The sequence below is a fragment of the Phoca vitulina genome, unplaced genomic scaffold (genome assembly GCF_004348235.1).
Source record: "Phoca vitulina isolate PV1807 unplaced genomic scaffold, GSC_HSeal_1.0 scaffold2, whole genome shotgun sequence".
NCBI classification, from domain to species: domain Eukaryota; kingdom Metazoa; phylum Chordata; class Mammalia; order Carnivora; family Phocidae; genus Phoca; species Phoca vitulina.
In genome coordinates, this window is record NW_022589705.1 from 60,056,109 (window position 1) to 60,083,554 (window position 27,446).

The 27,446-nt window shown below is 36.4% G+C and overlaps 1 protein-coding gene across 2 annotated transcripts in view; it reads right to left on the bottom strand.

The window, feature by feature from the left end:
* Positions 1–27,446, bottom strand: part of ZFYVE9 (zinc finger FYVE-type containing 9) — a 179,794-nt gene that overhangs the window by 54,519 nt on the left and 97,829 nt on the right. The window contains exons 5-10 of one of the 2 annotated variants that reach the window (XM_032429019.1): positions 19,803–19,902; positions 17,183–17,359; positions 15,163–15,332; positions 10,819–10,939; positions 7,254–7,376; positions 4,723–4,878 (exon numbers count right to left, since the gene is read on the bottom strand). In XM_032429019.1, coding sequence (XP_032284910.1) covers positions 4,723–4,878; positions 7,254–7,376; positions 10,819–10,939; positions 15,163–15,332; positions 17,183–17,359; positions 19,803–19,902 — 847 coding nt within the window. The remainder of the gene's footprint in view (positions 1–4,722; positions 4,879–7,253; positions 7,377–10,818; positions 10,940–15,162; positions 15,333–17,182; positions 17,360–19,802; positions 19,903–27,446) is intronic. The other variant, XM_032429028.1, reaches the window with a different exon arrangement.

Genomic DNA, 27,446 nt, shown 5'->3' on the forward strand with positions numbered 1-27,446 from the left:
TATATACACATAGAAGCAATAGACATAATGTAAAGAATACTGGTCTGTGAGCCTTAGTCCTAATTCTGCCACCATCTAGGTCTGTGATTTAGATAAGCCTTTAACACCTCTCATTTTCCTCATCTAAAAAACAAAGAGTTTGTACCAGATGATCTAAGATACCTCCTAGTCCCAGTATTTTATGAGCTGTGAAATGATTCCTACTTGAGGAGAGACTCTTATGGCTTACTTGTTTATGCCTCTGAAATGCTTTTTACTCAGATATACATGCACATGCCCTCATCTGTATTATAGATAATATTTAAAACAGCTTACATGGTGTTATAGTCTGACCTCAGACTATCACCATTACTTTACTATCAGTTCAAAGTAATTTTGTTGTAGAATTTTTGCATTTTAATTTGATAGTTCAAAATGAATTCTACTGATATATAAGGATAATTCTGAAAAGTGAGTAACCACTTATGGTAAACATATATTTTAATGACTCATGCAATGATTCACAGCCTTTCCTTGTTGGTATTTCTCAGAGTTCCATTCACATCTAGTCTCCTCTCACTGACCTATCCCATTCATAACCATCGTTTCAACAATCACATAAATGCTAGGTCTCCCAATCTCAGACCTACTTCCTGAGGTCCATATCCATATATTCACTGTCCATTTACATATCACCATCAGTTGTCAATATTTCAAATTTAACACTGGACAAAGAACCAATCTCCTGCTCCTCTGCCAAATCTGTTCTTCTTCTATTTATCATCTCGATGAATAAGAACAAAGTCCACTCAGATGTCCAAGTCAGAAATCTGAAGCCACTTGCCTCTTCTCACCCCTCACATCCAGTTAGTTACCAAATCCTATTGAACTGAAACATTACTGTCTTTTATTTCTTCTCAATATTCTTTGTTCCCACTGATATTAATTACTTTATTAAACCCTGATAATTTAATTTCTTGCTGGATCCTGACAACAGCTTTTTTAAAAATCAATTTTAAAATAACAAAGTGTTGGTGAGGATGTAGAGAAAAGCGACCCTCTTGCACCACTGCTGGGAATATAAATTGGTGCAGTCACTAAGGAAAACAGTATGGAGGTTCCTCAAAAATAAAAAATAGACCTGGGGTGCCTCGGTGGCTCAGTCAGTCGAGCATCTGACTCCTGATTTTGGCTCAGGTCATGATCTCAGGTTCCTGGGATTGAGCCCCGCACTCCACAGAGTCCGCTTGGAATTCTCTCTCTCTCCCTTTCTATCTGCCCCTCCCCCCACTCACACTATCTCTCTAAAATAAATAAAATCCTTAAAAAAATAAATAAATACAAAAAACAGAACTGCCATATGATCCAGCAATTCCACTTATGGGTATTTATCTGAAGAGAATGAAAACACACCCCATGTTCGTTACATCATCATTTACAATAGCCAAGACATGGAAACAATCTAAGTGTCCATCAACAGATGAATGGATAAAGAAAATGTGGTGTGTATACACACACACACACACACACACACACACACACACATTCACAATGGAATATTATTCAGCCATAAAAAAAGAAAATTCTGTCATTTGCAACAACATGGATGGAACTTGATGGCATTATTTTAAGTAAAATATTGAGGTCAGAGAAAGACAAATAACATATGATCTCACATTTATATGTAGAATCTAAAAAACAAACAAACAAACAAAAAACCATAGGACTCCTAGATGCAGAGGACAGACTGGTGGGGAAGGATGGGGGTTGAGAGGGTGGGTAAAATCAGTGAAAGAGGTCAAAAGGTACAAAGTTCCAGTTATAACACAAATTAGTACTGAGGATGTATGTACAGCATGGGAACTATAGTTAACAATACTGTATTGTATATTTGAAAGCTGCTAAGAGAGATCTTAAAAGTTTTCATCAGCAAGAAAAAGATTTTTGACTATGTATGAAAATGGACGTTAACTAAACTTACTGTGATCATTTCACAGTAAATACAAATACCAAATCATTATATTTTACATCGGAAACTAATGTTACATGTCAATTATATCTCAACAAAAAAATGTTTAAGTCAATCTTATTGGGGTATAATATCATGCAATAAAACCCAGAGATTTTAAGTATATAGTTCAATATAGTTTTGACAAATGTAAACATTCGTGTAATCCCTATCACTATCATCCCTATCCTATATAAAATATTTATATAATCCCAGAAAGCTCCCAGGGCCCCTCTGTAGTCAGTTGCAACACCTGCACACCCAACTCACCCCAGGCAAACAGTGATCTAATTTCTATCACCACAGACTCATTTTGCCTGTTCTGGAGAATCATGTAAATGGAATCACGTAATACGTACTTTTTTGTGCCTGGCTTCTTTCGTTCAGCACAATGTCTGTGATATTCATCCATGTTATTGTATATATCAGCAATTTGTTTTTTATTCTTGAGCAGTATTCTAGTGCTTATCTACTATAATATTTTGTTTACCCACTGTTACTGTTTCTTAATTCTTACCTGCCACCAATACAAAGATTTTGATCCATTTTCATATTGCTTCTGAAGTCATCTTTCTAAAATGCAAATCTGATTCTGTCACTCATTTTTTCCAATTGTTCCTCATTGCCTACACAATAAAGGAGGGACCCCTGAACAATACTTTCATGAACCGCCCACACTTTAGCCCCTAATTCCCTCTCAAAACCCACATGAATATACAATTGCTTGGACCCCCAATGCCATTTCTCTGTTTATAGTTCTTATATGTGAATACATCCAAATTGAGGAGAAAAGTAAGTGTTTCAGGTCATTTCTGGAAATAAACTTAGGTCCTGAGTAGTATATGGCCTGAAGGTTCTAAATGACTTCAAATTAACCCCATACATTTTGGAATTGACACAGTAAATACCAAAGTATACTTCATAGGTATGTGGTCAGTTGTCAATGTATTGTCTTGTCCTTATGTAATATAACACCTAAATTATCACAGAGACTAAGACATAAAGGCATAATCTTTTATGGATAAGCTATAATCACACTAAAGATGCAATTTTATATCCTGCTTTTGTACTTAATTCAAGAGCATTTTCTGTGTTGTTACATTCTATTCATAAATACTACTTTTGATGGCTAAAGAATGTTCTAAAAAAGATGCATACATCTAATCAGTATAATACAGTTTTAAACCTTTCACCTATAGCTGGGTATTTAGGTTACCTCTAAATTTTTGTGTTAAATTTAAGTAATGCTGCAATAAACACTTTCATGTACAAAGTATATTTTACAATTTAGATAATTTTTTTGGCATAGAATCCCACAAGGGGAATTACTGCATTTGGAAAGTATAAATAATTTATGGGTTTTTTTTTTTTTTTTAAAGATTTTATTTATTTGTCAGGGAGAGAGAGGGAGAGAGAGACAGAGCAAGCACAAGCAGGGGGAGTGGGAGAGAGAGAAGCAGGCTCCCCGAGTAGCAAAGAGCCTGATGCGGCACTCGATCCCAGGACCCTGGGATCATGACCTGAGCCGAAGGCAGCCGCTTAACCGGCTGAGCCACTCAGGCATCCCTAATTTATGGTTTTAATATATTTATAAAATATCACCATGTAATACATGAAAATAATTTTAATACCCTGGTCAACCTCACTCCCCTTTCCAAGGCTTGTTCCTCAGAGACAATCTCTTCTATTATTCATTTGTTGTAGTTATTATACTACTCTTTCCCTATTTGCCAACCACAGATATCGTTTTTTTACTTCCTGTTATGATAATGAGAATTTAGTTCAACTACACCACTTCTTACCTCCTCTGTTAAATCAGAGATTAACTTTGTAATGCCAAATAATAAACATAAATATATTTCTTCTTTCTCAACTTATAATAGTATGTCTTTTTATTAGTTATCCTTAGTCTTTTCCAGTAGCTATGCATTTACTTTTACATTGGTAGGGCTAACAATATTTATAATTTATTTTGAAACCATAATAAAGTTGTCCATGCCAGTGGTTTTTTTAAAATTTGAAAATTAAATAAAGAATATTTATGATTATGATTATATATTGTTAGCTGAAGAAACAAGTAGTAAGTTATGATTATACTTCCTTCTACCAGGTACCAATATCATGACCCCAAGCCACTCAAAGAAAAATATTCTTACATCATGGTCAATAGATTATCTTACAACTTTGATTCCAGCCTTTATAAAATAATAACAACCATACCAGGGTAAAGTACTAAAATTTGTATTTCCTTAAGCCTTAGCAAGTTCTAACTTGCCGCTGATACCAAAGTCCAATGCCACGCTTCCAAATTTATAACTATTATTTGGCATCTGAGTCCAAAAATTTTTATCTTTTTTTTTTTTTTTAAAGATTTTATTTATTTATCTGACAGAGAGAGAGCACAAGCAGAGGGAAGGGTAGAGGGAGAGGGAGAAGAAAGCTTCCCGCCGAGCAAGGAGCCCGATGCAGGGCTTGATCCCAAGACCCCAGGAACACAACACAAGCAGAAGGCACACACTTAACCAACTGATCCACCCAGGCACGCCTCATCTTTTTTTTTTTTTTAAAGTAGGCTCACACTCCAGCTTGGGAGCCCAGCGTCGGGCTTGAACTCATGAGATCAAGACCTGAGCTTAAGTCAAGAGTTGGACGCTTAACCAACTGAGCCACCCAGGTGCCCCCCAAATTTTTATTGTCTTATAAAGAGTGCAGACTAAGTCATAAAGCATTCCCACCTGCCAGAGCATCCCGATAAAGCTGCACAAAATGATTAAAGATATCCTTCGGCAAACACTTTTCATCCGGTAAACACTGTAGAAGAATGACTATCTCAGACTGACCCACTGCATGCATTCCCTTGGTTGTGAAACACCAGCACTTCCTGTTCACATCTATGAATGGAATAAAAATATAAAAATAAAGACATTCTTCTCAATCCTTACCTTTAAAAAATGCACAGAAATCTGTTAAAATACAGCAAAGAACAAAATCGGTTATATTGAATCTGTACAATTCAACTGTGAACTATAAATGAACTGAGCCAAAGAACTACTGTAGAAAATAAAACATACGAATGCCTCTGGCTTAAATGGATACTTAGAAAAACAATGGGAAGGGAAGTAAAAGAAGTAACAGTGAAAGAAAATGCACTTGCAACTTTTAACTCATTATTAAAAGAAAACATTTCATTAAAAATAAATTAAATAAAACTAGGTATCCTAGGGCTATAATGATTAAAGAATATATCCCCCCACCTGTATTTTAAAAACATTCACTAAATAAATAAATAAATAAATAAATAAATAAATAAATTCACTTTACCAAGAGAAAAAATTACTTATGTAGAAACAACAAAAGCCAGTATTATAGCTTTGGATTCAGGTTGTGGGCTAAATACACTTTTTAAATTTCATCTGTGACTGAAAGACTCTAGCTTTTTATTTTGTTTTTTTAAAGATTTTATTTTTAAGTAATCTCTACACCCAACATGTGGCTTGAACTTTACAATCCTGAGATCAATAAAGAGTTGCATGCTCTACTGCCTGAGCCAGTCACGTGCCCCAAGATTCTAGCTTTTTAAATTATAGTCCTTTTTGGGAGAAAATTCTAGATAAACAGCAACATGATTTTACTTGGTTTCATCCTGTAAAAAGTGGTGAAGGAATGGCTTTTCTGGACTATTTACTTCCACTTCTTCACCTTAAGGCATTGTAGAGTCCCAACAGCACAAGCCTATGTAGTTAAAAATAATGTTCAATCTTTGACACTTTTATCATTTGTACTCCATACATAATAGGATCCCCAAAGGAATTGAAATAAGATTCAAATATATAGATATCACAATGTAAATCAAAACTAATAAAAGTTCCCTTTCTTTCACTTTGGGAATTGTTACTTTATATACCTAAATAGGAAGCACCCAATACAACTGTATTAAGATGGTGTACACTTCAGGAATTCTGGGTTAGCTATTTTCTAAATGTAACTTATAAACTAGATAGGGTAAATAGAAATTTCACAAATTATTTTAAAACTTAATCCTAGAAGGAAAGGGGGCAAGCATTAATAACTGGCCAAATATACAAGGGTACAATTAACAAGTAAACCAGACCCTGCACTCTTTAATACAGAACCTCAAAGTAAGTGGCATATAGGTGTTTCTGGTGTCCGAGGTCAACTTAAAATAAGTACCCAGTGGGAATTAGAAGACAGTTCTCCAGCGCTTCTCTCCAAAACTCTGCCTATTGACATTCACCCAGGATAAATGCATTTTCTATTTTCCAACACCATCCTGGAATTAAGATTCTAATTTACTGTCCTCTTACTCATTCTGATGCCCAGAAGCTAGCCCCAAGAATTAAGAAGTCTCTTCTGAATCTTAACTTATGATGTACTGAAGTTTTACTATATGTTAGCTAACTAACCCTTCTCTCAAATAAAGGTTTGCAAATGATTAAGGTTTCTGAAATTTAAATTTAGCATGTAATGGTGAGCGCTGTGAATTGTGTAAGACTGATGAATCACAGACCTGTACCTCTGAAACAAATAAGACATTATATGTTAAAAAAAAAAAAAGCAGGAAGGGAAAAATGAAGGAGGGGAATCAGAGGTGGAGCCGAACCATGAGAGACTATGGACTCTGAGAAACAAACTGAGGGTTTTAGAGGGGAGGGGGGTGGGGGGATGGGTTAGCCCAGTGATGGGTATTAAGGAGGGCATGTATCGAATGGAGCACTGGGTGTTATACGCAATGAATCATGGAACAAAAACTAATGATGTAATGTATGGTGACTAATATAACATAATAAAATAAAATTTAAAAAATAAATTAAAAAATAAAATGCGGAGATTCTCTAAGGAGTTGTTGAACAATTACTACCTATGTCCATTAAAAACACTGAAAAGCTTAAATAAATAAATAAATAAATAAATCTAGCATGTAAATTATTTGACCCTCCTGGATAATTTGTCCACCTCCAACTACTCTGGTGATGAGTTGTGATTTAGCACATCCATCTCAGGAAGTTTTGTTTGGCTTTCCTCCATGGAGAATTCACCTATCTCATAAGAGTTTCAGTTAGTCCCATAGTTGTCCTCTGGGATATGTTATTTTATACAAACCAATTTCTTTGGTACCCGGTTTTCAGTAAGATGTGGCTCCATCCATATAAAAATGCTGTGTGTAATGAATTTGAAAGCTTTACTTATTATCTATGAGTCAGTAAAGTATCTCATTTTAATTTTAAAAAACAAATTTCTAACTTACAATTTACAATTTTAACCATTGACAACAAATTTGCATTTAAAACAAATACAAGTGGGTCAGGACCACCATCCTCTAATTGCTGCATTACTGAAATCTGTGATGGTTTCTCTTCCACAGCATAGTCTGTAAGGGAAGAAAACAATGTAAAAGATTAGTTAAAGGGACAAATCAAGAAATCTGATGGAGGAATGGGCTGATTATTCACAAGAAAGAGTTAAGCACTTGATTTACAGATAGGGTGAACATAGGTTTATACTGCTGTCTCAGTGTAATGCTAATAGTTCCCCTTTCATTCTCAAAAGTGACCCAGTCCAGTCTGGATGAGAACATGGTTATCCTATATATAGACTTCTCCACAAACTGACTTATGCCATAATCTAGAGACACCCCTTTAGCACATGCACCCCGCTGTTTGTAGCAGCATTATCAACAATAGCCAAACTATGAAAAGAGCTCAAATGTCCATCAGCTGATGAATGGATAAAGAAGAGGTGGCATATATATATACAATGGAATATTAGCCATCACAAAGAAAGAAATCTTGCCATTTGCAATGACTTGAATGGAGCTAGAATGTATTATGTTAAGTGAAATAAGTCAGTCAGATAAAGACAAACACCAGACGATTTCACTTGTGTGGCATTTAAGAAACAAAAAGATGAACATAGGGGAAGGAAAAAAGAGAGAGAGAGGGAAGCAAACCATAAGAGACTCTTAACATTATATATAAAGAACAAACTGAGGGTTGATGGGGAGGGGGATGGGCTAAATGGGTGATGGCTATTAAGGATGGCACTTGTGATAAGCACTAGGTGTTGTCTGTAAGTGATGAATCACTAAATTCTACACCTGAAACCAATCTTACCATATAGGTTAACTAGAATTTAAATAAAAACTTGAAAAAGAAAAATAAAGACAGCCCTTTAACAAAAATTCTCCAACTATCATAACAAGAATTTCACATATTACATGTTCTAAGACCAACATTTAAAATAATCTATGATATACAAGAAAGTGATAATACACTACTTACCTCTGAAAGGATGTTGAGGGGTTGAGGTAGAAAAGAATCTTACTTTTTATTCTATATTCTTTTGTACTGTTGAGATTTTTTTTTTACCATTAAAAAACTAAACTTTAAAAAAATGTACCCAGAAAATAAGCTGAAACTATCATAAGTGACTGGTTTCATGAGACACTTCCTCTAAGTCAAGAGTTCAGCGCATATATCAATCACCAAAATCACCATTAAATCACACAACAGATTCTAAACATGGACAAGTTAACACCTGAGACCCTGCACAGAACCTTTCCCATTTAATCCCTGAAAGCACAGTATGTGATATTCAGTTATGCCATTTTGAATGATGGTAGTCTTCCCAGCTTGAGGTCAAAATCATGGATAATAACAGAAACCAAAAAACTATTTTATGGATGTAAGGGGAAATGTCTACTCTACCAATGAAAATATTTATTGAAAAGAAAAATACTAAGTCACTTTTAAAAAGAAAATATTTGTATGAAGTTATTCCACTGAAATACAAAACTGCAAAATTCTGGGCAAGAGACAGTAATATGATTTAAGTAAGTATAAACAGTTGTTGTTTCTTAGTAGGAGAGGTTTTGATAATTAGATTTAATGAAAATGGAATCTTATTTAAACAAGAGAGTAGGCCAATTTAACTTCTTGTAAGTTAAATCTAAGACTCATGAAAATAACCAAAATTGGAACCTAAGTAGTAACTTTATTAACAAAAGAATATTTTTAGGGGATCCTAGTAAAATAGCAAAGATTATATAATCAAAAGAACGCTTAACTTACATGAAAGTTCATAGTTGAACTATCTGGGACATGGCTGGATTTTATAGTCTGATACTTTCAGCCAACACTGCTGAGAGCTCACAACAGACCCAGCACCATGGTAGGAGAAGACACGAGCATGAATTAAGACTGAAGAAATGCATGGTCTAAGTGAAAGAATCAGACCTATAAAATACCTAAATTATAGTAAGAGAAGAATATAGTAAAGGTCTATAAAAATTTCTATTCAGGGGCACCTGGGTGGCTCAGTCAGTTAAGTCTCCAACTCTTGATTTTGGCTCAGGTCATGATGTGAGATTGCGCTCCATGCTGGGCTCCACATTCAGCATGGAATCTACTCGAGCCTCTCTCCTCCCTCTCCCTCCACCTCTGCTCCTCCCCCTGCTAATGCATGCACATGTGCTCTCTTTCTCTCTCTAAAGTAAATAAAATCTTAAAAGAAAAAAACGAATTTGTATTCAAACAGAGATGATGTAAAACACTACTACAGAGCAGCATTGGTAAGGATTCAGAGAGGAGCTTTTCATTAATCTGGATTTTGAAAGGTTGAGGAGTTCTTCAAGGAGTCTACAGTATACAAGGGTAGTCTAGGCAGAGGAAAGGAAGATAAGGAAAGTATTAATTATACATCTACTTTGCCCCAGACACTGTTCTTGCTACATAGTTTCAGGTATGAAATCTGATTTAATATTCACAATGACTTTTAAGTAGGTGTAGTTACTTGAGATTAGGAAAAAGATTCAGGGAGGATAAATAACTGCCCACTGGGTCACAGCTCAAAATAAGGGTACTAGGATTAAAACCCAGGTTTGTCCAGTTTTGCAGCCCATTCTCTCCTGACTATTCCACAGCATAAGAAAAAACATGGAAGGGTGGAAAGTGAATATTCAGAAAACAGTAAACGATCTGTAGTGTGCATGAAGTACTGGGGTACTGGCTGGAAATAAAGTTAGAAAGGTAAGTTGAGATAAAGTTATAAGGAACATTGTATGCTAAAATAATTAATTTATACTGAAGACACTGGGAATCCACTGAATGTTTCTAAGTCAGAGCAATATGATAATATCTATGTTTAAAAAGATGATTGGCAACAACATGGAAGATAAAATAAAGGAGAGAAAGACTGAAGGCAAGGAGACCAGGTAGAAGACTAGGAAAAAACTGTGGAAAGATTATTGACAAACCATCTCCTAAAAATGTACTAATTAGATGCTGATCTGCATCTATCAACAACAGACTTTCACATAAAGATAAGCATTCTTTTGATTGGATAGTCATTTTACTTCTTACCAGAACTCACTAAAAATTTTAACAATAAAATTACTATTTACGTTCAGTGCTCTCCATTTATTATATGTACATTTCAGAATGTATAATATACTGCAAAACAAAAAGTTAATGTCCTGACTGTTCAATCAGGTGGGCCAAATCCTAGAACCATAAGCAACTCTTCAGAGTATTATGTGCTTTGAAATAAAAGAAAAAACTGTCAATGAAGTACATTTATACTATAATTAAAAATATGTCCTTCGAACAAATGAAATGACCTTATAATATAAAAACATAAATATCTAAAACTATCAGTAACAGCAACAATTATTTTCATGGCACTGAGTGGTTGTTTTCTCTGTTGGAGAAGAAAAAGGTGGTTATCATTCGAATTCTCTCTCTTTCCCTTAATTAGAAGACAACATCCGGCATCCTGCAATTACTATCCCTGTTTAAATATGTAAGTCCACATACCTCCTTTCACACCAGTGGATATGAGAATGGGGGGAAGGCCATCTTCAGGAATTAGGTTCATTGCACTGCCAACAGGACTTCCAACCTGAGTTATACTCCCAGAGAACAGAGAAATATCTGTCTAGAAAAAGCAAATCAGCAAAGTGAGCTTTACAGAGAGATCAAGACTTTAGCAGAATATTGTTGAGAATATAAATGTGAATTTAAGTGAAAATGTGGAATTCATACTTTTTGAAAAATAGCGTAAGTTTTTCATTAACCTGTGGTTTCCCAAAGGCCTGGGTTTATACTACGAAAATATTTCCAACTGTAGAGTTTCTCTTTTTGACATCACCAAATCATAATAATGAGGGAAGAGGCCTTGTAGCCTGGGTTAAAGCTTTCTCTACCCGGGTTTCCTCTGCCATAAAAGAAAGTATTTTTAAAAACTGCAGGGGCGCCTGGGTAGCTCAGTCGTTAAGCGTCTGCCTTCGGCTCAGGTCATGATCCCAGGGTCCTGGGATCAAGCCCCACATCGGGCTCCCTGCTCCGGGGGAAGCCTGCTTCTCCCTCTCCCACTCCCCCTGCTTCTGTTCCCTCTCTCCCTGTGTCTCTCTCTGTCAAATAAATAAATAAAATCTTAAAAAAAAAAAAAAAAAAACTGCAGTGGCAACAGAAACAAAGTTTCAAAGTTATCTCAACTTCTGAAACTTTAATGCATTTGGGTCCACTTAAAGTCTCATTTACATTGCTTTTTTATGTTTTTTTTTTTTAAGATTTTATTTATTTATCAGAGAGAGAGCGTGTGAGAGCACAAGCAGGGGGGAGTGGCAGGCCGAGGGAGAAGCAGGCTCCCTGCTGAGCAAAAAGCCAGATGCAGGACTCCATCCCAGGACCCTAGGATCATGACCTAAGCTGAAAGCAGATACTTAACCGACTGAGCCACCTAGGCGTCCCTTACATTGCTTTTTAAAAATAACTTTGACAGATGCCTGAGTGATTCAGTCGGTTAAGTATCCCTGACTCTTGATTTCGGCTCAGGTCATCTCAGGGTCGTGAGACCGAGCCCCTTGTCGGGCTCTGTGGGGCATGGAGCCTGCTTAAAATTCTCTCTTACCCTCTCCCTCCTTCCCTACCCACCCCCCCTTTTTCTCTTTAAAAAATAAATAATTAAAAAAATAAAAATAAAATAAAAATAACTTTGAGAATAGTGGTGATGGTTGTGCAGCAATGTGAATGGACTTAATACCACTGGTTTGTACACTTAAAAATGATTAAAATGGCAGGTTCTATGTCATGTATATTTTACCACAATAAAAAAGAGGGGAAAATTAACTGATAAAATACAGAGATACAGAGACAAGAGGGAAAAATTAACTGATAAAATACAGAGATTAAAGGAGTGCCTGGGTGGCTCAGTCAGCTAAGCATCCGACTCTTGATTTCGGCTCAGGTTGTGATCTCAGGGTCCTGGGTCCAGGCCCCATGGTGGGCTCCAGGCTCAGCAGGGAGTCTACTGGAGGATTTCTCTCCCTCTCCCTCTGCCCCTCCCCATGCTTGCCCTCTCCCTCTCTCTCTCTCTCTCAAATAAATAAATGAATCTTTAGAAAAATACAGATTAAGTCATTGTTTTCATTTACTATGCAATGAAATAAAACTATATGTTCATTTTTCTTTGCATTAATATGAAGATCACATTAACTACACTTTAACAAAGTATAATGTTGAAACACACATTTGGGGTGGAGTTAAATCCACTTAATTAACGATTTAATAGAACACCCTCAAAGATCTATTAGAATAACGCTCTCCTCACTGTATTCTATACAACTAAGCAAAAAAAAAAAAAAAAAAAAAACTTTAAAAAATGTTAAATGCGTTTAAAAACTCTTTTTAACATGTTTAAAAATGTTTATAGCAGCTTTATTCAAAAGAGCCAAAGACTGGAAACCATCCAAATGTCCATTAACAGGAATACGAATAAAATGCTGTATATCCATACAATGGAACACTACCCAGCAATAAAAAAATAGTAACTTTTGATGCACACAGCATGGATAAATCTCATAATCATTAGTTTAAGAAGCTAGACACAAGGGGCGCCTGGGTGGCTCAGTCGTTAAGCATCTGCCTTCGGCTCAGGTCATGGTCCCAGGGTCCTGGGATCGAGCCCCACATCGGGCTCCCTGCTCAGCAGGAAGCCTGCTTCTCCCTCTCCCACTCCCCTTGCTTGTGTTCCTCTCGCTGTGTCTCTGTCAAATAAATAAATAATCTTAAAAAAAAAGAAGCTAGACACAAAACATTATATACTATATGTTTCCATTTATATGAAATTTGAGAACAGAGGCGCCTGGGTGGCTCATTCGGTTAAGAGTCCACCTTCGGCTCAGGTCATGATCCCAGAGTCCTAGGATCGAGCCCCACCCCACATCGGTCTCTCTGCTCAGTGAGGAGCCTGCTTCTCACTCTCTCTCTGCCTGCCACTCCCCCTACTTGTGCTCTCTCTGTCAAATAAATATAATCTTAAAAAAAAAAAAAAGAAATTTAAAAACAGTCAAAACTAAATCCCTGGTGATACAAATCAAAATAATGGTTACCTTGGGGGAAAAACAGACAGGTATTGACAGAAAAAGGGCATGAGGGAACCTTCTAGAGTGATGGAAATGGTCTGTATTTTCACATTGGTTGAAACCCAGTGGTGGTTGCATGGGTGTTGCTGTAAGTTCATCAAGTAGCTTCCTAAAGATTAATGTTCCTTAAGCACTTTGCTATCTAGATTTTATACTTGAATAAAGATTAGAACTATTTTTAAAAAAATATGTCCATGTCTTACTATATTTTTGTCTATAATTTAGGACTCTATCAGTTTTTAGTGGGTTTTTGCTAAAAATTTTGCAATGTTCTTGCTAAAAATTTTGCACTGTTCTCAATACATCATGATGTAAGAGGAGATTTGGAAAATTTTATTGACAAACCATTATTACCTGATTTGAAAGCCTAGTACAGGAAATAAAGTAATCTATTCTAACTTATTATTTAATGATGCATAAATCCATCTTTTAGTATCACAGAAAGTGGTCATCTGGCCTCTACTTGATATATATCATCTGTGAAAAGGAATTTATTTCATTCAGTGAGCACCTATTAAGTGCCATGCACTCTACTGGGCCCTAAAGATGAGAAAAATATATTCTAGTCTGGCCCTATAGAATTTGTTTTTCCACATTTTACCAGATAAGTATTAAAATAGAGTGTTGAACAATGTAAGAGACAGAAGTAAAATAACTAACTTGGTTTAGTTTTGCAAACTGAGCCGAACCTTGTTTCCTGGTAACATTCATTCACTAAAACTTCCTCTTGCATTCAAACAAAATTTATATTCTAAAAACCTATCAGGGGCACATGGCTGGCTCAGCTGGTAGAGTGTGCAACTCTTTATCTCAGGGTTGTAAGTTTGAGCCCCACGGTGGGTGTAGTGATTACTTAAAAATAAAATCTTTGGGGAGCCTGAGTGGCTCAGTTGTTAAGCATCTGCCTTCCGCTCAGGTCATTATCTGGGGTCCTGGGATCGAGCCCCACATTGGGCTCCCTGCTCAGCGGGAAGCCTGCTTCTCCCTCTCCCACTCCCCCTGCTTGTGTTCCCTTTCTTGCTGTCTCTCTCTCTGTCAAATAAATAAATAAAATCTTTAAAAATAAGTAAATAAAATTAAATCTTTAAAAATCTTACATAGAAACCAAAAAGTAGGGGCGGATGGGTGGCTCAGTCAGTTAAGTGACTGACTTTAGCTTAGGTCATGATCCCCGGGTCCTGGAATCGAGCCCCACGTCAGGTTCCCAGCTCAGTGGAGAGCCTGCTTCTCCCTCTGCCCCCGCCTGTGCTCTCTCCCACTCTCTCTCTCTCTCTCAAAAAAGAAAGAAACCAAAAGGTAGAACAGAAGAAACAGAGATGCTCTGTTGAAGATAAAGGAATATAGGGACTCCTTAGCCATCTTTATATGGCCTGGCCCTTCCTCACCATGGCACTCCCAAGAGGCCACCGCAGAACCTGGGGAACAGTTTGAAAACCAATGTACAAAGGGGGCAGGATTCCCTCTGCACGACCTCTAACTACAGCAGTAGCCTGAGCTCACTGAGAACAACCTTCATAAGAATCTTTCTCCTAAAAAAAACCTCCAAATATAGAGCAAACAAGAACTGATTTTGCCACACTTTACCCCTAGACACACACACATATGCACTAAACTGTATCTGAAACTTATAGGGTTCCACAGAAAGGTCACTCAACTTAGAAAACGGCAAGGCAGAAGCAGCACAATGCTGAGTAAACTAAGTACTCACTTTCAGTTGCTGTTTTTGTTCTCTTACCTCTGCTGGTAGAGGACTGGTAGTTACTGGCTTAACTGGGTCATGTGACACAGCCAGGGTTCCTGCTGAGGAAGTTCCATTCACTGTTAATTTGGCTGCATCAGCAACTTCTCCATTAGGCAAGATCCCATCAGCAAACCAAACTCGCCTCTGCTCTCTGGGCTGAGCCACTTGAGGAGCCAGAAAAATAAAACAGGCATCAATGTGATATTGATAGGGTTTCTAACATCAAAGAAGAGAAGGTCACCAATTCCAGAAGTATAAGGAAATCACTACTTAGCATCTTATAATTATAAATACAAGCACTGTAACAGTGTATAAAAGTGGTTATAAAATAATAAAATACGAGTTTAAATATATTCTTTACTTCTGTAACTTAGAGATTTAAAACTTTGCTTTAAAATATTAAGTACACTTATGATTACATCACATAACTCTGTTCCGTATCACTGACAGAGAAACTAAGAAAGGTGGTTTAAGTGCCTAGGAAATAAATTAATAGCAGGGAAAAAATGTCTAGCAATAAATATCCACATTTCCTAAAAGTATGAGGTTTCCACAGGAATTAAATATCTGGAAAAGTGATATGGTATTTTTAAAGGGCAAAAGATGCCCTGAAGAATGTTGAAGAATTATTTACTAATAAAAGAAGAGCTGGCACAGATACATAAGAGAATTGGGAAGCAAACAGACCAGATCCTTGGCTGAAGTGTAGCTGAAGATGAAAAAAGACTGATCTGGCAGTGCAAAAAGTAGTTTGCAATAGGGTTAAAGCTGGAAAACTAAGTCTGATGAAATGATCTCTTTAAATCCAGTTTTGGAAATCAATTCCAAACAGCCAAAACAAAGAAAGACTAGGGAAGAACAACAAAAATGACAAATGAAGTAAATAGAATAAAGATTTTAAGAAAGCAAGCCTGAACTCATAAAAACACAAGGAGTATGACTAAGGGATGATCTGAAAAGGGGAAAATGGGGAAGAATATGACAATATCAGTAGAAGTCTTTGATCTTCAAAAGGGGAGGAGGGCTACTTAGCAAGGGGAAGGGAATATTACTAGACAAAAAGACATAAAATTACTGAAAGAAGATTGATTTTAATTATCAAGGGAAACTTCTTGACAAGATCATTTTAAGGAAATACATAACTGTTGTTTTTACTACTGATAATCTCCTGAACTTACAAAGTGCCTTTCATCTGACAATACCATAATCTTAAAGATATAAAAAATTAAAATAAGTTGAGCCTATAATTTCCTACCTATCATGTGATAGAATCAGAATTAAAGTTCTGGATTTTATAAAGGTCTATGTACCTAACAATATTTTCATATTTTTATATGGATAGATTAAAAATGAAAAGAGAAAATGGCAATGTGTTTCCAAAAAGCAGTATTAGAATGGGCTGGTCCAAAGAAAGAACTCTTCATTTTCATAAAGTCCTACAAAGAACATTAAGGTAGGTGTGAGGCTAGGATTTTACAGACCAACCTCAAATTCTGTATCTTTTTTCTTTTTTTTAACATAAGATCATTTTGTTTTATTTTATTTTTTTTTAAGATTTTATTTATTCATTTGACAGAGACAGTGAGAGAGGGAACACAAGCAGGGGGAGTGGGAGAGGGAGAAGCAGGCTTCCCGCAGAGCAGGGAGCCCGATGCGGGGCTCGATCCCAGGACCCTGGGATCATGACCTGTGCCGAAGGCAGACGTCTAACGACTGAGCCACCCAGGTGTCCCTCTTTTTTCAAGTATAAGCAGTGTAATCACTCCATTCTTAAGTTGGACAGGGTATTAGCATATTTTTAGAGGTGCCTCCAAAATATCAGGCAACACAGTATTATTCTTTATTTGCCCAGAAATAGTCTTGACACATTTCTCACCTTGTTCCTTCCACTTTAATAACCACCCAAAGGGACTTATCTACAGGGTTTTAAAGACTCGTGCTGTAAAATCACATCAGCACCTTTTCAGAGGAACTTGGTGAGGAAAAAGAGAGAGAAGAGCACATGATCCCCTACCTTCTGCTCCAGGGTGCTTTAAAACTCCCACAGGTACCATCACAGTGGGAGGTGGAGAGCTCAGGGCTCCTGAGGCCTGAGCTTGCTGCAAGGGAGGGATAGTAGAACAGTATTCAGCAGGATTGTTAGGGTTAGGGCTCTGGCTTGAGGCACTCATCATGTTCTCCCAGGCTTGAGCTAAAGCAAATACAGACAATCAATGTGAATGGATTGCAAAATATGGACATTAAGACCTCCACAATATTGGATAAATAATGTAGCTCCTCCTCATTAACACTTATAGTATGTCTCTCTTCCAGCCAGTGAAAGTATTTAAGGAGATAGGTGATTTTAATCAATAAAGGAGACCATTTAGTTAGGTAAACTATTTGGAAGCAAAAATAAGAATTAGGTGATACTTCTGATACAGACTGATAGCAGATCAGTCTGAGGTTAATGACTAGGCTCCTGGCTCCTTTAAGAGACCATACATTCCCTTAAGAGGGAGTGAAACATCAAACTTACTAAGGATTTACAATTGGGGTAGCATTTAGACAAGGGGGGGGCAGGTTTAATATTTGATGCGTTTTATAAAGTTCTATTGAAAATCAAAACTGGGGACTAAAATAGCATAACTCCATCGTATGATATTTTTTGTTTCATTTATAGACTTCTATGTTCTTCTTAGTTGAGGTAAAATCTCACTGGAAAAATTCTGAAGCCTAAAGCTCAAGAGAACACATCTCAACATTTCTGTGAATTCTGCTTTTGTGTAATCATTACCTCGTGTAAGAGTATCCAGCAAAAACAACCATTTCACATCTTTGGTGTGTCTCAAAAGCAGAGGACCCATTTGAACATGAAAATGTGCCAATGTCATTTAAGTGCCATCAACAAATATGAATGATCGCAAATATGTTAAGATTCTGTATACTCTATAATTTTACTAACTAAATACTGACATATCAACTATTGTTTTTAAAGTAAACTGGATGAAAGATGCTACAGAAATGAAAGATATCAAATGTTATCTTCTAGGTTCAGGTAATACCACATGCCCAGGAATGGACACCACCCAATTTTTTTAAGCATCTTTTAAAAACTCTCATTCAACATCAAAGAATGATCCATAAGATTATGAACATTTATTGCCTCCAAACTTCAGGACAAGGCTAAAAACAATAGCTATGTTCCTTTGAAAGCATTGGCAGAAAGAGGGAAGGAAGAGAAAAGGTGAAAGGGAGAAAGGGATAGGGAACACTGAAAAGCATCAAATTAAATATTCAGAAAAAGACTTCGCTAAGCCATGCGAAAGGAAAGACACTGGAAAAACCAGAAAAGGTAGATTACTTTAGGATCCCCTGGTAAGGGTATCCTTGGCTTAATAAAAATAAGTATTCCATATGAATCCTCTGCCATTTCCTTCATCTTTAGCTATGCCAAGTTAAAAAAAAAAAAAAAAAAAAAAAGAAGCTATCAACTTGAAAGACCTCATCAAATAAAAGAGGTACTGGGTACTATAAATAAGTATCGTGCTCTTTTTTGTGGATATGTGCCCGAAAATGAAAGCAGGAACAAAAATCATCAATTGAGCAAATGAGTGAAATAACTACCATCTAAAAATTGACCCTAAGAGTAGAGAGAATGAATTAATATTTGATCAAAATTGCAAGAATTCAGAAATGGGAGGAAATTGGGTGGATCACAGGAGATCAGAACAGATCAGATTAACTGACATGCAGGAGGTTAATAAGCCAGCAACAGGAAAACATCACTATGAGCAACGCAGACAGACAGAGCAGGAGGGGTCTTAAGCAGATAGGTTCCGGCCTCCAGGATGCACACGACCCTGGCACAGGCAGCAGCAGTATCCAAGTTGAACATTTTATTAGTAATTCTTCTGGCAATTGTGCAAAGATGTACTCAAAGAGAAAATACTACAGCCTGATCAATTTCATTTTATCTCTTTACAAAAATACTGTTTTAAAATTTTTAACTAAAATTCCCTTGGATTCATTTCTAGTCCCATAAAAGATGAACACTGGACAAGCTATATTTACCTTCTCCTGGCCATATTCTTTTACCATATAACTAAATTCAAAACGAATATCCTTATAACAATCTAAGTAGTATTAAGGAGATAACTGATAGAAAAATGCACTTCTCTATTTGATCTTAGATATTAAAATATTTATTTTTAACAAGATAAATGAAACAAGGTGTTAATGAGAATATATTTTAAGTTATTAAGGTACTCCCTAGAGATAGCTTCCCTTGAAAGGAAAACCTCGGCCCAATTTTAATATTTCATCATCTGAGTAGTCAATAGCCTCCCACCCCCAGCCCACTTCAGTCATGTCACAGCAACATTAAAGCCACACAGCACCAGATTGCCACGAGAACCTCCATTCTTCCTGGAAAACTTACCTGACGTTAGCATTCATTCATTAAGTTAGGCATAGGAATTCTGAAATTCTACAATATTTTCAAAACATGGAAATTTAGCTCAATATTTTCAGTTAAAGTTGTGCCTTTTGAGAAGGTGAGCAACTTATAGAGAAAGGCAGGAAAAAACAGTAGCCTTTTCATAGAATTCTCTTGTTTTGTCTCAACTGCGAATTCAAACTGTTTTAATACTTACCATTCATTAGCACTGAATAGCAGATTACACATACTCTAGCTTCCTTTCTATCCATGTATAACAGTTTACATTTCAGGCTACAGCAGGAAGCACAGAAAACCTGTAGGAAAAAGAACATACTAAATTTATTTAGAATCACAGTACAAAGGGAGCAAACCAATACCAACCAACACTAACTGACAGGAAACCATATTACTACAACACTGAAAACTTCAAAGGAAAATACAATTGAGGAAGCTGGGCACAAGACCCAATTCAAAAGCAAGAGCAAGATGACCAGCCTATCAGCAATAAGAAAAGTCAAAGTGTTGGCTGAAAACAAAAATCTTAACCAAGATCACATAACAAATACACAGGAGGGGGAAAAAAAAAATGAGCTGCCCTTAGGCGAAATTCCTATACACAGTACCACATAACATGGGCATTTAAAGATAGTTACATCTGTTTGGAAAGGCAAAACAGCAGGGTGAAATAAGCAAGCACTGAGAATTCCAGGTTTTATTTATTTATTTATTTTTAATTTTTTATTTATTCATTTGAGACACAGAGATACAGAGAGAGAGAGAGAGCATGAGCAGTGGGAGAGGCAGAGGGAGAGGGAGAAGCAGGCTCCCCGCTGAGCCAGGAGCCCGATATGGGGCTCAATCCCAGGACCCTGGGATCATGACCTGAGCTGAAGGCAGACACTTAACCATCTGAGCCACCCAGGCGCCCCATGAGAATTCCAGGTTTTAGCTTCTGGTTTTTACTCATCTTATGTGTGGAATAATAATCATAATCATCATTTTCACTGGTTTGCTATGAAAGCCAGGAAAAATCAAAGTATACAACTCAATCCTAAAATAAGCACAGGCCTAGCTATAGAAAATCAGAGCAGGCAACCAAAAATTCACCAGGCCAATTTCCAGCACCTTATTTCCACTTTCCAGGGTTGGTTCCTGATAATCCTACTTTCTTCTCCCTTTCACATCAGGCAATAAGAATCTCCTTGGCTCCCTGTTAAGATTTATTTTCTTGAGAAGTCATTAGTCACTTATCACAGAGAGCCCCATACAGGCAGAAGGCTGTTGCCAGTATGGTAAATTCTACCAGTCCAGTTATGGTCAAGAATATCTACCTGACAAAGATGAATCAAGAGATGAGGTCATATTAAAGACAAAGAGAGATCATCTCCTTTCCTACCAGGTAAAATTAATCTATCTAGCTACCATGATTACCAATTTACAGTTTTCAGAGGCTTTATATTCTCAAACTAACTCTGAAGTGTAGGGGGAACAGGAAATAGATTATCCTTTTTTCTATCAGAAGAAACTGAGTTTGGATGGTTAAATGACTTCTTCAAGTTCACAGCAAACTATGAATATAAGCTTTTTACACATACTATCTCATTTAACTTCGATGAAGTTACTCATTTACAATTAACAGAGTTAAACAAATGTTAAGTAAAATCTTTCAGTCGTACAGCTAGTAGGTTACATAAGTCTGCAAAGGCTCTATTCTTAACCACTATGTAATACTGCTTCATACTAATTCATATATGGCATTTAATTTTAATTTGAGACTTGACTTTTCCTTTCCCTCACCATGACTATATCTAGTCAGTTGCCAAGTCCTGTTGGTTCTTCCTCTTAAATGGTTCTCCCAAAATACCATCTCTTCCTCTCCATCATTAATGCCGCTTGCCTTTATTTAGGCTTCTATTATTCGAGGCCAAGAAGATAATCATAATCAATTATCTGTCCTAATTTTCAGATATGTCTTTCTAATTCATCTTTCACACAATCAATGAATTTTCTAAACAGTGAATCTAATCATGTTAATCTTGAAATCTTTCAATAACCTATCTAATCAAGACATAAAACCATGAAGCCATCACTCACTCATTCATGTTACAAATGTCTGAGCCCCAACTATGTGCTGGGCAGCAGGATACCCTACCAGATGTAGCAGTGAACAAAATAGGTATGACCCTTGCCTTCATGAAATTCATAGTCTACAGAGGTTATAATCTGAAATTTAATAATCACACAAGTGAATATAAAATTACTTGCTTCAAAAGAAGTACATGATAAAATAAGATGTAATCTAGGCCTTACCTTGACTGGCAGGGTCAAGGAAAGTTTTATTTAGGAAATAAGAGAGATAAAATATGAGGTAATAGTTTTTTATGCATAAAATGGTAACAAGGAGAGAGACAATAATATTCAGAGGAAACAGTGAGGGCACAGGTCCCATTAGGGAAAGAAAGCATGGCTCCATTAAGGAACTAAAAATAGTTAATGTGGCTAGAGGCCCTTAGGTTAAGGGAGGCACTGAATAAAGATAAGGCCAGACAAGACAAATAACCATATGATTTCACTCATGTGTGGAATCTAAGAAACAAATGAACAAAGAAACAAAGAGACAAACAAAAAAACAGACTTAAATACAGAGAACTGGTGGTTGCCAGAGGGGTGGTAAGTGGGGGGATGGGTGAAATAAAGGGGATTAAGAGGCACAAACTTCTACTTATAAAATAAGTCACAGAAATGAAAAGTAGAGCACAGGGGATACAGTCATTAAGGGTAATGTATAGAACTGTTCAATCATTATGTTGTACAGATGAAAATCTAACACTGTATATTAACTATACTTCAATTTAAAAAAAAAAGATGGCAAACCAAGCAAAGGTTCTATAGGTTGTATTAATAATTTTGTTTTTTAACAGAGCAATGGGAAATCACTTAAATATTTTAATCAAAGAGAAAAATATGATCAGACCTGCATGGCTACAGTATAGAGAAAAAAGAATGGATTTGGGATTATTCAACATACAGAACTCAATCAATGCAATACACATTAAAAGAATGAAAGAAAAAAACCCATATAATCATCTCAAAGCAGAAAAAATTTGACAAAATGCAACACCCTTTCATAATAAAAACAGTCAAAAAACTAGAAATATAAGGAAACTACCAACATAATAAAAGCCATATACAAAAAATCCGTAGCAATGACCATACTCAGTGGTGAAAAAATGAAAGCTTTTCCCTTAAGTTCAGAAATGAGGCAAGGATATCTGCTTTCACCTCCTCTACTCAACACTGGTACTGCAATTTCTAGCCAAAGTAATTAGGCAAGAAAAATAAATAAAAGGCATCCAAATTGGAAAGAAAGTAGTAAAATTATCTGTGTGCAGATGATATGAACTTATATACAGAAAACCCTAAATATTCCACATAAAAAAGCTATGAAAACTTATAAATGAATTCAGTGAAGTTGAAGGATACAAAGTCAACACACAAGAATCAGTTGCATTTCTATACACTAAAAATGAACAATCTGAAAAGGAAATTACAAAACAATTCCACTTATGGTAACATCCAAAAAGAAGAAAATAGACTAGATAAAATATTTGCGTTATATATAATGAACAAAGGGCTAAGATCCATAATATATAAAAAGCTTCAATGAACTAATAAGAAAAATACAAATACCTCTAAAGAAAATAAGCAAGAACTCACACAGGTAAATTTACAGAAAAATAAATAAAATGACTAAAGATATACTAAGTATCACATGTGACAAAATAAAAATTAAAAGAATGAGATACTCTTTTTCTATTGTACAAAGATTTTTAAAAAACTGATATTATCCAATGGTGGTTGACGGTACAGAGAAAAGAGGAACTTTCTCTCATATCCTCCTGGTGGTAGTATAAATTGGTGGATTAACTTACCAATATCTTTAAAAATTTTAAATGTTCATTTCCTTTGACTTAGCACATGCAATTTTTAAAAATTTTATTTATTTTTTATTTTCATTTTAGAGGGGGGAGGGGCAAAGGGAGAGAGAGAATCTCAAGCAGGCTCCATGCCCAGCGCAGAGCCCAATGCAGGGCTCAATCTCATATCCCTGCGATCATGACCTGAGCCGAAATCAAGGGTCAAACGCTTAACCAACTGAGCCACACAGGTGCCCCTAGCACATGCAATTTGAAAGATTTATCGTACAAAAAAAAAAAAAAAATTCAAATGTGTGATGAAATGTATACAAGAATTAGCTCTGTACAGTTTGTAATAGTCAAAAGTTGTAAACAACAAAAATGTTCATCAGTAGAGGTATGGTTAATTAAACTGCAGTATAACCATTAAATGGAATGCTGTTAGCCTGTAAAAAGAATGAGATAGTTCGGGGCGCCTGGGTGGCTCAGTCAGTAAGCGTCTGCCTTCGGCCCAGGACCCTGGGATCGAGCCCCGCATCGGGCTCCCTGCTCAGCCGGAAGTCTGCCTCTCCCTCTCCCACTCCCCCTGCTTGTGTTCCCTCTCTCGCTGTCTCTCTTTCAAATAAATAAAATCTTTAAAAAAAAAAAAATGAGATAGTTCTATATATAGTTACTCATATGGAAAAGTAAAGTAAAATAATCAAGTTGGAGGATAAGAATTGGACAGAAATAGGGTTTTTCCCCCCTTTTTACTTTACATAATTTTTTTTGGTGTTGGACTGGGATATTTTAATTTTGAGTAGAGCCTTTTCTGTATTCTAAGAGGAAAACAGAATTAAAAGGATTAGTTGGGTGTTATACGTTAAATCTTCTCTCCCCCAAATACATATATTGAAGTCTTAACCCTCAATATTTCAGAATGTGACTCATTTGGAAACAGGGTCTTTACAGACCCTGTGCACAGGTCCCATTAGGGAAAGAAAGCATGGCTTTCTTTTCTACCAGTTTCTACCAATTCCTTTTCAAAGGAAATTTCCTTTGAAGTTAAAATGAGGTCATTAAGGTGGGCTCCTAATCCAGTAGAACCAGTGACCTTATAAAAGGGGAAATACGGACACAATATGCGGAGAATACGATGTGAACATAAAGATGCCCACCTACAAGCCAAGGAGAAAGACGTGGAATAGATCCTTCCCTCACAAACCTCAGAAGGAACCAACCCTGTCACCACCTCAGTCTCAGACTTCTAACCTCTGCAATTGTGACACAATAAATTTCTATTATTTAAGCCACCAGTTGGTGGTACTTTATTTTAAAGATTTTATTTTTATTTTTTTATTTTAAATTTTTTAAATTAACATATAATGTATCATTTGTTTCAGGGGTACAGGTCTGTGATTCATCAGTCAAGATTTTATTTATTTATTTGAGAGTGCGAGAGAGCAAGTGCGAGTAGGGGGAGGAGCAGAGGGAGAGGGACAAGCAGACTCTGTGCTGAGCCTGGAGCCTGACTTGGGGCGATCTCACCACCCTGAGATCATGACCTGAGCTGAAATCAAGAGTCGGGGCCCAACTGACCAAGCCACCCAGGTGCTCCTAGTGGTACTTTATTATGACAGTCCTAGCAAACTAATACAGTTGGGAACTTTCCAAAGTAAAGGACTTGCTTTGGGTAAAAAGATCCTCAAGTAAGAATGAAAAAAAAACCCCAAAACAAAGATATCCTTTTGTAAAAGCAAGCTAGGGGGCAGCATTATGCAGTTAAACAGAAGGACCTAAGACTACCCATCCTTCCCAATATTCAATGAGCCTAACAATAGTGTCTCCAAGGAAATTAGAGCAGGAAAGTTAGTAGAAAAGTGGATGACTTACCAAGAAACTACCTACAATGGCAAGAAAATGGGAGTCAGGCAAAGGGATGCATTATCACCCATGCCAGAGAACTACATGGGATCAAATGTAACATACACCACAAAACTACCACAGGACAGTGCCTATGACTGACACAGAAGTGTACCACAACATAAAATAGAAGATTGACCTGGAAATGCTGGCTCTTATTCTCAAAAAGACAAATACTATCATGTAATAAGCTCCTCAGGTTATTAGAATTAGTACCATGGAATAGATAGAATCTAAGAGATTTGAACCAACTGAGAACAGGTTAATAATCTTGGATTTAAAATTACGGGATAATACTAAAGTTGCCTAATGAGACCAAGATGAATTGTTTGCCATGAATCAGGTTAGTTAGTGTTTCTCAACAAGGGCATTCTTGGCATTTAGGTCAGCCAATTCTTCACTGCACAGCACTGTTCCGCTTAACACAGGACGTTTAAAAGCCCAGATCCCAGATTACTAAACACCGGTAGTAGCCCCAGTCACCGTGACAAACAAAAATATCCTACCTCACATTGCAAACGTCATCTAAGTACCTTCCCCAGTTCTCTGAGCTAGAGAGTCAAAAAGTCAGTTCTAGAAATACAGAATTACATATTTGCACATACAAACTTATTATACTACCAAAATATCATGCCATATACTTTTATTATCACAACTAACACAATCTACTGCAATCTATTACATTTATTTAACTTATTCTCCATTTTCCCAAGCTAGGATGTAAACTTCATGAAGTAAAGAACTAAAGTATTTTATTTTTTTTATTTTTATTTTTTTTAAGATTTTATTTATTTATTTGACAGAGAGAGACACAGCAGGAGAGGGAGAAGCAGGCTTCCCGCGGAGCAGGGAGCCCGATGCGGGGCTCAATCCCAGGACCCTGGGATCATGACCTGAGCCGAAGGCAGACGCTTAACAACTGAGCCACCCAGGCGCCCCAAGAACTAAAGTATTTTAATACTGATATCACAGGGGCACCTGGGTGGCTCAGTCGTTGGGTGTCTGCCTTCAGCTCAGGTCATGATCCCAGTGTCCTGAGATCGAGCCCCACATTGGGCTCCCTGCTCCGCGAGAAGCCTGCTTCTCCCTCTCCCACTCCCCCTGCTTGTGTTCCCTCTCTTGCTGTGTCTCTGTCAAATAAATAAATAAAATCTTTTTTTTAAAAAAAATTAAAAAAAAAAATACTGATATCACAGTGCCTGAAATAAAATAGGTACTTAACAAATGTTTACTGCTTCCTTGATTACTGAAGTTATTGCACACATGAATATGAGTGGAGAAACAAACATTAATGGGGACTTATCTGGGAAGGGCTATATCATAGATACATTTGTCTTTGTAAAGAGACAAATTATGATGATTTATAATACATATGCTATTCAATGTTTCAGCTAAGTACTGGTTAAAATCTTTCATTTATGTATTTTTTTTTTTTTACTGAGGTCCGTTCCTTTATTTTGTTGTTTACATATATTAAGGTTTATTCTTTGTAATGTAGAGTTTAATGTTTTCTTAAATTGAGGTATAGCTGCCACACATTATATTAGTTTCAGGTGTACAACATAATGACTCAGTATTTGTATATATTGCAAAATGATCACCACAATAAAGTCTAGTTAACATATGCCATCATACATAGTTACAGAATTTTTCTTGTTATGACAACTTTTAGGATTCACTCTCTTAGCAAACTTTAAATATGCAATACAGTATTATTAACTATAGTTGCTATATGTACATTACATCCTCATGACTTACTCATTTTATAACTGGAAGTCAGTACCTTTTGATTCCCTTCACCCATTTTGCCATTTTACCCCATCTCTACCCTTATTACCTCCCTGTCTCTATGAGCTTAGGGTTTGGGGGTTTTGGTTTTTTGTTTTATTTTTAGATTCCACATATAAGGGAGATCGTAAGGTATTTGTTTATCTCTGACCATCTGTGTGTTTACATGTAAATTTCCATTATGTGGCATTTCTGGATTTCAATCTCAACTTTATCATTCACTGCCCAAATAACTTTATGGGAATAATTTA